This window comes from Grampus griseus (genome assembly GCF_964374135.1).
Source record: "Grampus griseus genome assembly, chromosome: 8".
NCBI classification, from domain to species: Eukaryota; Metazoa; Chordata; class Mammalia; order Artiodactyla; family Delphinidae; genus Grampus; species Grampus griseus.
In genome coordinates this window covers 21,531,472-21,546,324 of record NC_139002.1, presented here as the reverse complement: position 1 = coordinate 21,546,324, position 14,853 = coordinate 21,531,472, and the positions used below count along the sequence as shown (strand labels likewise).

At 40.0% G+C, this 14,853-nt stretch overlaps 1 protein-coding gene across 1 annotated transcript in view; it reads left to right on the top strand.

Moving 5' to 3' along the window:
• The window catches only part of POU2AF2 (POU class 2 homeobox associating factor 2), a gene marked incomplete at its 3' end in the record, with an annotated part of 29,038 nt that overhangs the window by 11,553 nt on the left and 2,632 nt on the right, over nt 1–14,853 (top strand). The window contains exon 2 of the mRNA XM_082660206.1: nt 13,034–13,076. Within this exon, the coding sequence (XP_082516332.1) occupies nt 13,070–13,076 (7 nt within the window). The 5' untranslated portion in view covers nt 13,034–13,069. The remainder of the gene's footprint in view (nt 1–13,033; nt 13,077–14,853) is intronic.

Sequence of the window (14,853 nt, the reverse complement as noted above, 5' to 3'; positions counted from 1 at the left end):
TTATATATATATTTTTTATATTTTAGAAGTACGCATGCTCTTTGTGTTTATCAAATTCTTAGGAAGACTATAATTTTTCCTTAATGAGTACATCTCGCTTGCCCTTGCTACTTTTTTCTGAATTGCCAGCAGAAGGATCCATTCATCTGTAATGTTTGCACAGTTATTGATAAATGGAATCCGTGTCTACCCTGGGAGTGTCCCCCCAAACCTTTCACTCACTCTCATAACGCAGTGCCTTGCATATTGCTTGCTAACGTTGCCAACTAACCCCCTTCCTGAGCCCAGAAAGAATTTTAAAAGAAAAAAAGCATTTTCTGAGCTGGCAATGCCTTGTAAACTCCAAATGCCAATGTTTTAATACATAAGTACATATTATATCCCTGGCATTCATTTGAATGAATGTTTTATCTAAAGCTTTCAAAATGGCCCATTGTCTGACTTTAATTAGTCCACGGTCCCGCCTGTTTGGAGAACTGAACTGCATTTCCAGGGCTGTCCATGTTCCCCACCCAACCACCTGCTCCTTCGCAATTGCAGAAATTTAAAAATAATAATAATAATAAAGGCAAACCTTCTGCAAGCACCTTATTTTTTCAGCTGTCTTATTGATTCTGTAGGGTTTTTTTTAATATCATGAAATCTAAAACATTTCCTGGTGGTGAATCCTTTCACACAGCTTGCAAAAATAATCAGATTTTGCAGTGAAACAGCCATGGCAGGTCCATCTGGCAGAGTTGAAGTTCTGCAGATTCTGCTCTGGCCAAAGTGTACAGGACCATTTATTAATGTGCATCCCAGTAGCTCCTGTTGTTCTAACTTAGCTACATAAATACAAATAGCATTCCAAAGGCACACCAAGACCCAGGGGTTAAATTAAAAAAAAGTGTTTCATTTTGTAACTCAAGCAACAGAAACCACTTTCCCACAAAAGGCAGCCTGGACATAATTTTGTGCCAAGCAGGAGAGTTTTAACAGTAAAATTTCAAGAAACTGTCAGAAATCTGGAATTCTGTAAACAGTGTTACTTTCCAAAGGGCATAAAATAGTTCATATACCAGAAATGCAAGACACTTGGAACCACAGTTGATTTTTTTATATTTGAGATTTACAATAAAGATATGACTTAAATTCTATTTTTAAATTTTTATTAACTGGTTGTTTCAATTACAAAAGTAACACATGATAAAATTTCAAATATAATAAAATAATATAAAATAAAAAATAGAAGTCTACTGACCTTCCCTGCCTACCAATCCCCTCGTTCTACTTCCCAGGGTCACCATACTGAGTTTTATGTGCTGTCTTCCAGAATTTCTCTATGATATTTTATTAGAAAGAAATTAAGCTGTCGCACCAAGTTAATGAACATAAAATCTTAGATATTTACATGTACTATTACAAAAATGCATAAAATAATGTTCTCATGGTGAATTCCTGTCCCCCAAGAGAGAATTTAAACAGACCTTTTTTAGTCTTCATTTCACTTCTATACATTTGAAGGCACTAAGTAAAGCACTTCATCCTTTCATGTCTCCATCTATGTCAATTACATAGTCCCTGCTGTCACCTGAAGTGGTGACATTGCAAACAAGGTGCACAAATACAACTCTTTCTTTGTGAGATAAATCCCCTATAATCTAGGCTTTATAGATGCAAGGTAAATGTTTTTAAGGATATATGTTTCAATATTCCTTCCTCACAAATTCTTATAGGCTTTAGGATTGGACCTACACAATGCCCTATTAAATCACTTAAGGATGTAGAGTTTTTCCCTCTGTAAACAGGGCAGTATGAGGGAGACATGCCAGGCCCCTCTTTACACACGGATATCAGTGGGGAGGATGGGGATAAAGAAGAAAAGAGAGAAAGAGCCCTGGGAATTGGTACAACTGGGACAGGTGGCCAGCAGCCCTTAGCACCCACAGGGAGAGTATCAACTCTCGCCAGGCTCTAACACAAAGCCAAATAGAGGTGGATATAAATGTCCCCTGCTGGCATCCTGAAACCCCGCCCTACTGAGAGCTCCTCAGACCTGTATCACTGGATCTGTTCAGTTGCAATAGCCCATATATTCACCCCACCAACAATTTCTGACCTATCATTTTCAGCCCCAGATTAAATTTCCTAGAATGCCACTTTCAGCACATCTACACTGCTAAGAACCACCTAAAGGACCACTGCCTGCTACTGGACAAAGTCCAAGCTCCTCAGCCTGGCTCAAAAAAGCTTTTTATAACCTGACTCCTGCCCCCTCCTCCAGTTTCCCTGTCTGCACACTTCCTGCACACATTTCCTTGTCTCTGACATGCTGTCCACACATTTGAGCCTTTGCTTTCCTCCCCAACAACAATGCCCCTTATCCTATCTGCTTACTGATTTCTTTTCATCCTTCAAAAAGGGATTCATATATCACCTACAGTATGATACGTTCAGTCATCCCTCAGGATAGCAACTCGCCTCCACCCCTACCCTCATCCTAATCCCAACCTCCTCCCCCTACCTGCACTAAATCATGGTTAGAGTAGATCTAGTAGAATCCAGCCTATGCCACTCACTAGCTTTGTGACCTTGACAAGTCCTTATACTATTAGTTGCCAATCTGTAATCTAGAGATAATAACTTACTACAGTCTATTTCGTTGGTTAATGACAAGGCTTTAATGAGATAATGCGTGTGAATATTTAGCATACTGCAGAGCATATAAAGCACACAAATGTTAGTTGTTACTAAAAGTGATGAAACACATATGTAAAGTGCCTGATACAGAATGTGGCATGAAACAGGTATTCATAAAATGCTAGTCCTCCCAACCCTTGTTTTTATTACTGCACCAATTACATATATATTTGTGCAACTCTCTTCTTTTTGAAACTGTGAGCTCCCTTAGAATCCATGCCTTATTCCTCTTTGTATTTCTGGGAATTACCACAATCCTGATATATAGTAGGCACACAATATATTTTTTTAAGATTTTTTGATGTGGACCATTTTTAATTTGAATTGAATTTGTTACAATACTGCTTCTGTTTTACGTTTTGGTTTTTGGCCCCGAGACATGTGGGATCTCAGCTCCCCAACCAGGGATCGAACCTGCACCCCCTGCATTGGAAGGCGAAGTCTTAACCACTGGACCGATAGGGAAGTCCCCACAACATAGTTTTATTTAATCAATTAAGTGAAACTTCTGCTCTGGGCAAACCAACTTGCTTGTTATTCCTTGAAGAAGAGCCATGTTTTTCCATATCTGTGCTTGGTTCACAAAATTCCTTGCACCTGGGAGCTTCATTTCTCCTCTGCATCCTCTCATCTTTCAGTGCCAAATTCAAATCCTTAGCACATTGATTTGCCCCTTTTCTCACTTCCAGAGTATGTAGAGCATGGACCATGCACCTGGACACTAGGTACATACTGTTCTGTACCATGAGTTACTTTTTCCTGGGTATGTCTCTATCAGTTACTTATTGCTGCATAAGAGCCCACTGAACCTTAGTCATTTATAATTATGATTTATTATTTCTCACAATACTGTGGGTTGGCTGTGTACTTCTGTGCACTCATGCAGTTGCATTCAACTGGAGGTCCAGCCTTGTCAGAAAGTCCAGGATGTCTCTTTCCATGTCTGGCAGTTGGTGCTAACTGTCAGCAGAGTGCCTGGATTTGCTTCCACACACTCACTCATCCTCCAGGAAGCTAGACTGACTTTTTTTTTTTTCTTAATACATTGGGGTTTTTTTAATTGTTTTTAAATTTATTTTTTGGCTGTTTTGGGTCTTCGTTGCTGCGCTCAGGCTTTCTCTGGTTGCAGCGAGCGGGGATTACTCTTCCTTGCAGTGTGCGGGCTTATTGCGGTGGCTTCTCTTGTTGTGGAGCACGGGCTCTAGGCACACGGGTTTCAGTAGTTGCAGCACACGGGCTCAGTAGTTGCGGCACATGGACCCTAGAGCACGTGGGCTTCAGTAGTTGTGTCTTGCGAGCTCTAGAGCACAGGCTCAGTAGTTGTGGCACATGGGTTTAGTTGCTCCACAGCATGTGGGATCTTCCCTGACCAGGGATTGAACCCGAGTCCCCTGCATTGGCAGGCGGATTCTTAACCACTGTGCCACAAGGGAAGTCCTAGAATGACTTTTTAAGAGGAAATTGTAAGGCAGAATTTCAAGCAAGCAAAGGTGAAAGCAGCAAATCCTCTTGAAGTTTAGACTCTGAAACTCACACAACATCACTTCTGCCACATTCTATTAGTCACAAAACCATCCCAGATTCAAGGGGTATAGAGATAGACTAACTTGTCAATGGGAAGAGCTGCAAAGTAATTCTGGCCATATTTAATCCACCACAAATGGCTTGTGTCCCTAAGTAGATACTAATCTAAGCCCTTGTTGCATTTTTTCTAACACCTGAAACATTCAGCATTGTGCCTAGATTATCAGAGATGCCCGGTAAATATCTTTGGTTTGGTGGAAGGGCTAGTGCACAGAACCTACTGGTTAAAGGAGAATAAATTTGAGAGTCAGAGAGTTTGGGTTTAAATCCTAGTTCTGTAATTTATTAAATAGATAATTTGGGACACATTACTTAACTGCTCTGATGCTTGGTTTCCTCTTTTGTAAACTTGAGATGGTAATATCTACTTTATAATAAGATAACATCATATAAAGCACCTGGAACATGGTAGATGCTTAAAACTGTAGTTCCTATTCATTATGAAGTGTTTTTTCTTATTTATGATTAAATTACTATGTATCAGTAACTCAGATAATGGGTCCATAAATAAAAACCTCTTTCAAACTTTGCAAAACTAGTAAGATTTATTAGAACAGGTATGGTATAGTTTAGTCACTGTATAAAATTTCACACCAATCAGAATGCCCCAGTTCTACTACATACTTGTCACATTAACTAAGGCATCTAATTCTCTATGCCCATTTTCTTCTGGAGGAAGGAGGTATTCCATCCTAACACAGGTGTCCATTTAAAAGCTAACAGCATTATATCTGGCATTAACTTTACATTGATTTCAAAGTTGGAGGAAAATCATATGACTTATGGTGGGTCTCAAAACAGATATTAAAAGATGGTTTTAAAATGTTCAGTATTTCATCAGTTCCACCTCTCTCCCAGCCATAGATATGATGACAATGAAAAACTAAATATACTGTGAATTCCTTGAAGAAGGATCACAGCTATTCACAAGTGGCTATGATTTTTATTTAAACATTAATAGCAATATATTTAATTTTAAAGAGACACTTTCAAACTATGTAATCAGAATTTTTAAAATATACAACAGTGTGAAAAAGCTTATGCTACTTGGAGCTCTTTTCCTTAGTACATTTCAAAATAGTCCTTCAACTAGGTTGGCATCTAAAAATATTATAGGGTCATAAAAATGACAATAAATGTACTGAACTCCTAATCTTATCACTTTACTACCATGGTGACCTGTTGGTTCAAATTAACTCATTTTCATGGAGGGGATTTGGGGGCAGCTGTTAGGCTGCTGTGTTAGCTACAGGAAGTTGCAGACTGGCAAATTTCATTCAAATGTAAACCTCTAAATTTGGCTACTTGGCATTGCAGGATCCTGTTGTTTGCAGTATGCAAAATAAAAATTATATACCATCTCGCTTGGTCAAAATTTATGGGCTTTTCGATATTAATTTCAATACTACTTCTGGAGAAATAGTATGGTGAGATGCAACTGCGTGAATATAATATCTTTGTTTCTTTTTAATAAATTTATTTATTTATTTTTGGCTGAGTTGGGTCTTCGTTGCTGTGCATGGGCTTCCTTTATTTGTGGCGAGCCGGGGCTACTCTTTGCTGCGGTGCGCAGGCCTCTCGTTGCGGTGGCTTCTCTTTGTTGTGGAGCACGGGCTCCAGGCGCGCGGGCGTCAGTAGTTGTGGCGCATGAGCTCAGTCGCTCTGTGGAATGTGAAATCCTCCCAGACCAGGGCTCGAACCCTTGTCCCCTGCATTGGCAGGCGGACTCCCAACCACTGCACCACCAGGGAAGTCCCAAATACGATATCTTGAACAAGGTGAAAAGGAATGTGTTTTCCCTTCACATGAGCAATGATAACTAGTGTGCATGCCGAAGGCTCATGTTTTAAGCTGTTCTTTCTCAACCTATAAATCTGGGACGCCAGCTCTAAAATCTATCCAGTGAAATCCTTCCCAGTCCCAACATAAGCCCTTTAGAGCTCGTCTATGTTCTGTGAAGTTATGTGTTATCATTGCTTTTTATATTACTTATCCATCTAAATATTTCCCAGGCCACCATAGAGAGCACAGCACTAATTACAACTATAAATAATTAAATGGAAATGTTTTATATCATGGTGGTGGGTCATAAGAGTTTGTTAAAGTGGTCAAAATTTATCAAATTTTTTGCTTAAAATTTCTGAATTTTATTACAGGTAAATTATACCTTAATAAAGCTGACTTCCCTCCCCAAAAATAGAATATCCACTGAAGGACTAAAGAGTGTGTGTGTGTGTATATATATATATATATATATATATATACACACACACAAACACACACGCATATATATATGCAGGTAGTTTTTTTTTTTTTAATTTATTTATTTTTGGCTGTGTTGGGTCTTTGCTCCTGTGCGTGAGCTTTCTCTAGTTGCTGTGAGCGGGGGCTACTCTTCATTGCGGTGCACGGGCTTCTCATTGCAGTGGCTTCTCTTGTTGCGGAGCACAGGCTCTAGGCGCGTGGTCTTCAGTAGTTGTGCCTCGCGGGCTCTAGAGCACAGGCTCAGTAGTTATGGCACATGGACTTAGTTGCTCCGCAGCATGTGGGATCTTCCCGGACCAGGGACCGAACCCGTATCCCCCGCATTGGCAGGCATTCTTAACCACTGCGCCACCATGGAAGCCCCCCCAGGATAGTAGTTACACACAGGGAAATACAAATCTCACTAGTTCTTTGTGAGCTTTTATGTAATTATATGATCTCTCTGAATGTCCCTAAGTCTCCTTTATACTAATATTTTAAACTATGAAGTTTTCTGACTTTTATTTTCAAGTTATGAAAGCTCTTGGAAGGCAGTATGCTGTGGTAGTTAAGAAATAGGCTCTGGAATCAGAAAGTTCCTTGTTTGATCCCACCCACCACCACTAACAACAACCCTACCTACAGGGGAACCCGAGTTATTTTCTCTGTTTCAATTTACTCATCAAGATGAAAATAGCATTACTTATCTTCTGGGGTGGTTGTGATAATTAAATGTTAGTAGATATAACACATTTGGTCATGTGCCTAATGGTGTGCTTATGAAATTACTACAAGTGCGTGCTTATGAATTTTATTTATAATCTAAATCTCTGCTGGAAAATGTTGGCAGTCATAGAAAAATAAAAAGTTAAAAATAAAAGTTGCTGTGGTTAAAACAGGACAGTATCTACTTCTAGTTTTAATACTTAGGGATTTGACTCTGTTTCAGATAGTCAACAGTCTGGAGTTGGGGAGATTTGTACCCAAAACAAAATAGAATCCTGCATAAAACAAATTTTGCTAATTTGTTGGGCTGGCTGGAAGTAAGGGAAATCACCAAAGCTAGGGGGTTTGGGGCAGGGGGGGTTGGGTTGAAGGTTAGCATGGAAGGTGGGGAAAATGTTTGAGCAGAAGTAAGGACACAGAATGAAGAGAAGTTGATCACACCAAAAGGGCAGATTCTCCTAAGGAAGGGTGTTCAAATTAGCCTGATACATGAAGACTGGTTCTTGAGCTATTTTTGCCAAGATTGGGGAGCTGAACCTGGGACAGGGAACCTGGAAGGGAGCTACCTCCAAAGAAATATAAGCATAACTCTTCTGGAGAAGCACAACTCAAGTTAGGAACCCAGATTTTCACAGATTAAGGTCAACCAGATATGAGTTTCAATCAAAGATCACCAAATGCATGAGGAAACAAGTCACTAAGAATGACAGTCAGCATAAACAATAAAGTTAAATTCTCAGGACTTTCAGATATTAGAACTACCAAATACAAAATAAATAATAACATAATACATAATGAACACTCAACAAAAGACCAAGCAAAATTTTTTAAAAATCAATGGAACTTCTAGAAATGATAAAATATCTAATCATTGATACCAAAAAATTTCAATGTTTGTGTTAAACAGTAAATTAGCTACAGTTGAAGAAGGAATTAGTGAACTGGATGTAGAGCTGAAGAAATCTATACCCATCTATCCCAAAATATAGAACATAGAATCATGGATATAGAGGAAGTAACAAAAAGTTAAGAATATATAGGGGATAAAAGTAAAAGATTTAACATACATCGAAGACCCAGAAGGAGAGAATACAGATAATACAGGCAAGGCAATATTTAAGTAGAGGATAGTTGAAAGTTTTCTGAAAGACATGTACCCCCAGCCACATGAAGCACACCCTATACAAGCAGAATACATTTTAAAAATCTACCCCAAGGTAAAATAAGATGGACTTGAAAAACCATAAAGACAAAGGGAGTATATTAAAAAGGTAGTCAGAAAAGAAAGAAAGATTGTTACAAAGAATAAGTTTAAGGTTAATAGCAAACTTCTCAACAGCAGTCATGGAAGCCACAAGACAATGGAGTGCTATCTTTAAAGTGCTGACAAAAGGATAACTGTAAAGTTACAATTATGAACCCCAAAATAGTATCTTTTAAGTACAGGGAAAAAGAAATTATATTTTCAGATAAATAAAAAACTGAAACAGTTTACCACTAACACCACCTACAGGGAAGGAATTTTCTAAAGGGTTATTTCAGAAGAAGGAAACTTGAATCTAGAAAAAAATTTTGGAGGACAGATAAGCAAAGAAAATGATGAACATGTAAGTAAATCTAATACAGATTTACTTGATAAAATGATAAAAATAATTATGAAGTCTAATTTGTGGAGGTTTAATAAAAAGAAACAAGCTAAAATACAAGAAAATACATACTCGTGTAAATTAGGAGAGGAGCAATAAGAGTTAATGTCCTAAGGATCTTGTCTGTCAGTGGGAGGTTTAAGGTACTGTTTGTAGGGACTTCCCTGGTGGTGCAGTGGTTAAGAATCCACCTGCCAATGAGTGGGACATGGGTTTGATCTGGGAAGATCCCACATACCGTGAGCAACTAAGCCCGTGTGCCACAACTACTGAGCCTGCACTCCAGAGCCCGCAAGCCACAACTACTGAGCCCACGTGCTGCAACTACTGAAGCCTGCACGCCTAGAGCCCGTGCTCCGCAACAAAAGAAGCCACCGCAATGAGAAGCTCGTGCACTGCAGTGAAGAGTAGCCCCTGCTCTCCGCAACTAGAGGAAGCCTGCACACAGGAAGGAAGACCCAATGCAGCCAAAAATAAATAAAATAAAATAAATAAATTATTTTAAAAAGATACTGCTTGTCATCTTTGTTAAATATGCAGGTAAAATTTTATGACTAACCATAAAGAATGGAAATAGAGTGTTTACTTTCCACAGCAGGTAAAGGGCAAAAGTATGCAGGAGAAACAAACACAAGAGGCTTCTTTTCATCAAATAATAAATAAAATCAACTAGGCTAGTAATTATGAAAGCTTTGTAGAGTCTTCAGGTATTAAAATTGGGTTGGAGTGGGAGGTACAGTGCTGGCAATTCCACAGTAATAATTAAAACTGGGCAGAAGACGAAGAAGGGGTATAAGAAGACTGTTGGTGGCATTGGTGGTGGTAGATGGTGGCATTGGTGGTGGTAGATGCTGCAGGGGCTGTGTTGGCACAGACTGAGTTCTGTCATGCCTCAGGCAGAGGCCAGGGCAGAGCCACAGCAGCTGATGAACCAGTGCATGGCTGACAGGTGCCGATACTTCTGTCCATCAGTTTGGGCATATGCACTGCATCTCACAGAAGCCTTCCTCCTGGCCCCAGCCTTGGCCAGAGCAGTTTAAGGGAGCAGGTAGGGAGGAAAAGACGCAGGAGAGCAACAGGACATCTCCCCAGGCAGCACCCAGGACAGTTACCACCCTGCCACACCCTGCTTACCCAGTGAAGGAGGCTGAGGCAGAAGCCACAGGGAATGGGCCCTGACACAGGCCTCGGAGGAAAGACCCAGATGGACAGAGCTGGAAATCAGAGGGAAACACTGGATAACATGGGCCCTGGCAACATGGGAAAATGTGCCCAAACACAAGTGCTTCTACAGTTAATCAGTAACTCCTTTCCTTCCCATATAAGAATCACAGTACCCTGACCTACACCCATCTCTGACCCTGCATGCCCACGAGTTTCCTTCTGCCATTTGCCGTTGTTAACTTATTAGGGAGTTTGAGATTAGCAGAGGCAAACTATTATATATAGAATGGATAAACAGCAAGGTCCTACTGTATAGCACAGGGAACTATATTTAATATCCTGTGATAAACCATAATGGAAAACAATATAAAAAAACATATATGCATAAATGAATCACTTTGCTGTACAGTACAAACTTACACAACATTGTAAATCAACTATATGTCAATAAATTAAACAAAAAAACAAAGTGTTAACTTATTAAATAGGAAAACATGTTTAGAGGAATATATCATAGATTTGAAGAGACATAAAAATGCATCTGAGTGATAATAGCTAATACTTACATCCTCCTTACTCTAAGCCAGGAACTATTCTAAGTGCTTGACACATAAAATCACATTTAATCTTCATGTGCCCAAGATCACACAGCTAACAAGAGGCAGAGCTGGGATTCAAACACACACTCTGGTTCCAGAGTCTTCACTCTCAAATACTGTGCTACTTCTGAACGGTTGGAGGACATTTTGCCTGAAGAAGATACAATTCCAGTTTGGGGTTATGGATGGAATGTTTGCACCCCACCCCCATAATTCATGTGTTAAAGCCCTCATCACTGGAAGCAGCCTAAGTGTCCATCGACAGATGAATGGATAAAGAAGATGTGGCACATACATACAATGGAATATTACTCAGCCAGAAAAAGGAACAAAATTGAGTTATTTGCAGTGAGATGGATGGACCTAGAGGCTGTCATACAGAGTGAAGTAAGTCAGAAAGAGAAAAACAAATACTGTATGCTAAAACATATATATGGAATCTAAAAAAAAAAAAAAAAAAAGCCCTGATCCCCAGCGCGATGGTATTTGGAGATGGGGCCTTTGGGGAGGTAGTTAGGTCATGAGGGCTTTGCCCTCATGAATGGGATTGGTGCCCTTATAAGAAGAGACACGTGGAAAAGATGATTTCTCTTTGTGCCACATGAAGACACAGTGAGAAGACAACCAACTGCAAGCCAGGATGAGGGCCCCCAGAGAACCCGACCTTACTTGCACCCTGATCTCAAACTTCCAGCCTCCAGAACTGGGAGAAATGTTTGTTGTTTAAGCCACCACGTCTATGGTATTTGTTCTAGCAGCTCAGACTGATTAAGACAGTTGAGAAATGATGGGTTATCTTCTGATATTTGAAGAGCTATGTATGGAAGAAGGGTTTACCTTATTCTGTATGGACCAAGATTAGAATTAAGAACATGACTCTTTTCAGCCTACTTTATCACAGCTGGAGGGCCCCAAAGAAGAAATAGGCTTTCTCAGAGGGTGCTAAGTTCTCCACCACTGTAGGCTAAATGCACCCAGGGCTGATAACATGGAGAGTATGTCAGCCTTGAGTGGTAGTTGAATGAGACTCTCTGTAAACTCTCTTGCAACTCTTGAGAGTCTGTAGGATCATTAGGGTCAAGACTAAGTGTTCAAATCCGAAGAACTAGATGTTGAGGACTCACCTTTTACAACAGCAACATTGTTCCTGGGTATCTTGGAGCCAGAGCTTGCATTTGTATATCTTAAGACTCTACACACCTGGATACTCTTCCTTCAGCACTCAGCTTAAGCATCACCTCCTCCAGGATATGTCCCCCATCCCATCCCTAATACTGGCTTAGGTGTCCACCTCAGCCCACCTTACTTCTACAATGCCACTTCTCACACTACACTGAATTATCTGTTTCATCATCAGTCACTCCCTGTATTAGTGTCCTAGGGCTACAGTAACAAATTACCACAAATGGGGTGCCTTAAAACAATAAAAATGTACCGTCTCACAAATCTGGAGACTAGAAGTCCAAAATCAAGTTGTCGGAGGGCCAGGCTCCCTCAGAAGGCTTTAGGAGAGCATTCTTCTTTGCCTCTTCCTAGCTTCTGGTGGTTACTGGCAAACCTCAGTGTTCCTTAGCTTGAAGTTGTAGCTCTCAGATTTCTGCCTCTTTCTTCAGACTGCCTTCTCCCCTCTGTGTGTGTGTCTCTGCGTGTCTCTCTCCTCTTCTTATAAGGACAACAATCATATTGGATTTAGGGCCCACAATCCTCCAGGACGAACTCATTTTAATTTAACTAGTTTCATCTTCAAACCTTCTATCTCCAAATAAGTTCACATTCACAGGTTCTGGTAATTAGGACTTCAATATATCTTTTCAGGGGACATAGTTCAACCGACAATATCCCTCAGCCTCCTATGCTCACTAACCTGCAGGATCTTTGACGCCTATTTTTATTCCACATATTTTTATTGTGTCTATGATGGATCACACTCTGTTCCAGACACTGAGAACAAGTCACAGTCAAGGTCTCTACCCTTAGTGAAACTTCCATTCAACATGGAGGCAGACAGCTTAAAAAGTGGCCATTCAATCTTAAAACCAAATACAAACATATTCGTGTGTGCATGTATGTATGTATTTATATAAATCTTTGATATCTATTTGATGAAGGATATTAACACAAACAGTAAAAAAAAAAAAAAAGATAAATTATTTCATCTAAACTGTGCTTTTTGGCAAGTTTATCAGAATCTAAAACGTTGGTTTCTCTCTGTCCCTTGTTTGTTTTCTGGTATTGTGTTCTTAACTCTCATTTGACCCTCCCCTAAGCTAACCTCTCCTAAAATGTTTCTTAGTAGCAGAAAATAAAGCTTGTAGAACGTATTCCTAAACTTTTTTTAAGTTCAAACTTGCAACTAAAGAAGAAAACACTTGTGCCCCCTCTGTCTTCCAGGGCAGTGTCAGCTCTACTCAGCCTCCATTTGGCCCGATGCCAGGTGAGTATTGCAGTTCAAGGGGCAATTCCTTCTCTTTTGAGCAAAATCAGGCATTTAGGCTTCCATTCTTTCATAGCTGCCTTACAGCACTTGCAAAATTTTGAAGCTTTAAAACATTTATTTTTAAAATGTAATATCAGGGAAAGCAGACCTCATTCCTGAATTTGGAACGCATTCCGTCCAGCATAAGTTTATTGGGCAAAAGCAATATCAATTAAGCCCTTGATACAGTTTTAAAATGTTTAAGATTCTGGCACTGTGGTCTGATAGATTATGCACATGCTTCAGAACAGAAAGAGAAAGACCTGAGGGCAGGTGGAATAACAATTATTTATTGGTGCTTTCTATATGCCAGGCACTTAGTTAAGCATCTTACATTCATTTTAATACATATGTCTCATTAAGTACTCCTGTTGGGATGGAATAGGAGAATTCTTAATAATAATTTGGGGCACTCTCATATGTGTGTGTATACACACGTAGACACATACACACACACACACACACACACACACACACACATGTTCCTTCCAGATCCCAAACTCAGAAGGGCATACGGTTTCTCACTAATTTTAGTAATCTTCAGAGCTGGAAAAGGGAAAGGGGTAAGAGCAGGAGACGATCCCACATATCTGAATGTCTCTATGCTGTGTTTCCCAATCATATTTATTGTCCCTGGAATCTGGTTGTATCTGCTCCATTCTACAGAAGAAAATTTCTGCAGCCTCTGTTATCATCTAGAATTATTCTTCCTCTTTTTAGGGAGAAAAATACATGCTTAAAAAGCAAAGGGTTTTTTTCTCTGTATTTTTTTATTTGGAAATTGGAAATACAGACATGAGATCCTGGAAGCCTTGTTTACTTATTCTTCATTCTGTTCTCAGCCTTAACCACTACTGTGGATATAAATTCCTGGCATGAAACGAAACCTTATTTATTGGTATTAATTTTCACTTGCACAGATGTTTTTTCTGGAGAATTATGCTTACGATGAAACCTCGAACTGCGTCTTTCAAATTCATGAGCAGATTAGAAGTTTGGGGCTATAGAATTTAAGATGAAAGTGGAGTGAGTGGAATTGTGCTTTAAGTTTCTACAGGGAATTTTGATTTCCTCTGAATGAATGAATAAATTCACATGTAATTGTGGAACACAGTATTATATGACTGGGTTTACAGAAAATGTGTACGACCTAAGCTCTGCCCCCATGGAGCTTGCAGATGGATTGGAAAGAAGGCTGTAACTCAGGAGAGAGAGTATCGAGCATAATACGAAGTGCCACATCAGGTGGCAGGGGCCAAAGTGCTGTGTCTGGAGAGTCATGTATGACTGAGTCAGTGTAATAAGAAGGAGGGTCTTGATGAGTTTGTCTTCTCTCCCTGTGGAAGAGTGGGCAGGGTGGGCAGGGACAAAGCTCAGAAGCGGTCCACTGTGTTTGGGAAAGGTGACAAAGACAAGCACCCGCATCATCCTCCCAGCTCAGCCTCTTTGTGACCTGAGGGAGTAGGTCTTAGCTAATTGGATCACACCCACCACCAGCTGGGAAAAAAAAAAAAAAATCAGTTTTACAGCCCTTGAGTCTATGCTCCTGACCACGTTCTAAGTGATGAAGGGTTTCCTGCTACAACTGAGCTACGAGATCAGAAAGTCTTTAGCAAACACATCTCTTCTCCTCTGGGACTATTTCACTGGCCTTACCTTAAATGAGATTCTTCTCAGTTTCAGCCTCTCCAGGTTTCCACCAAGGGGAGCTTTCTGTGCCACGCATTCCCTTCTC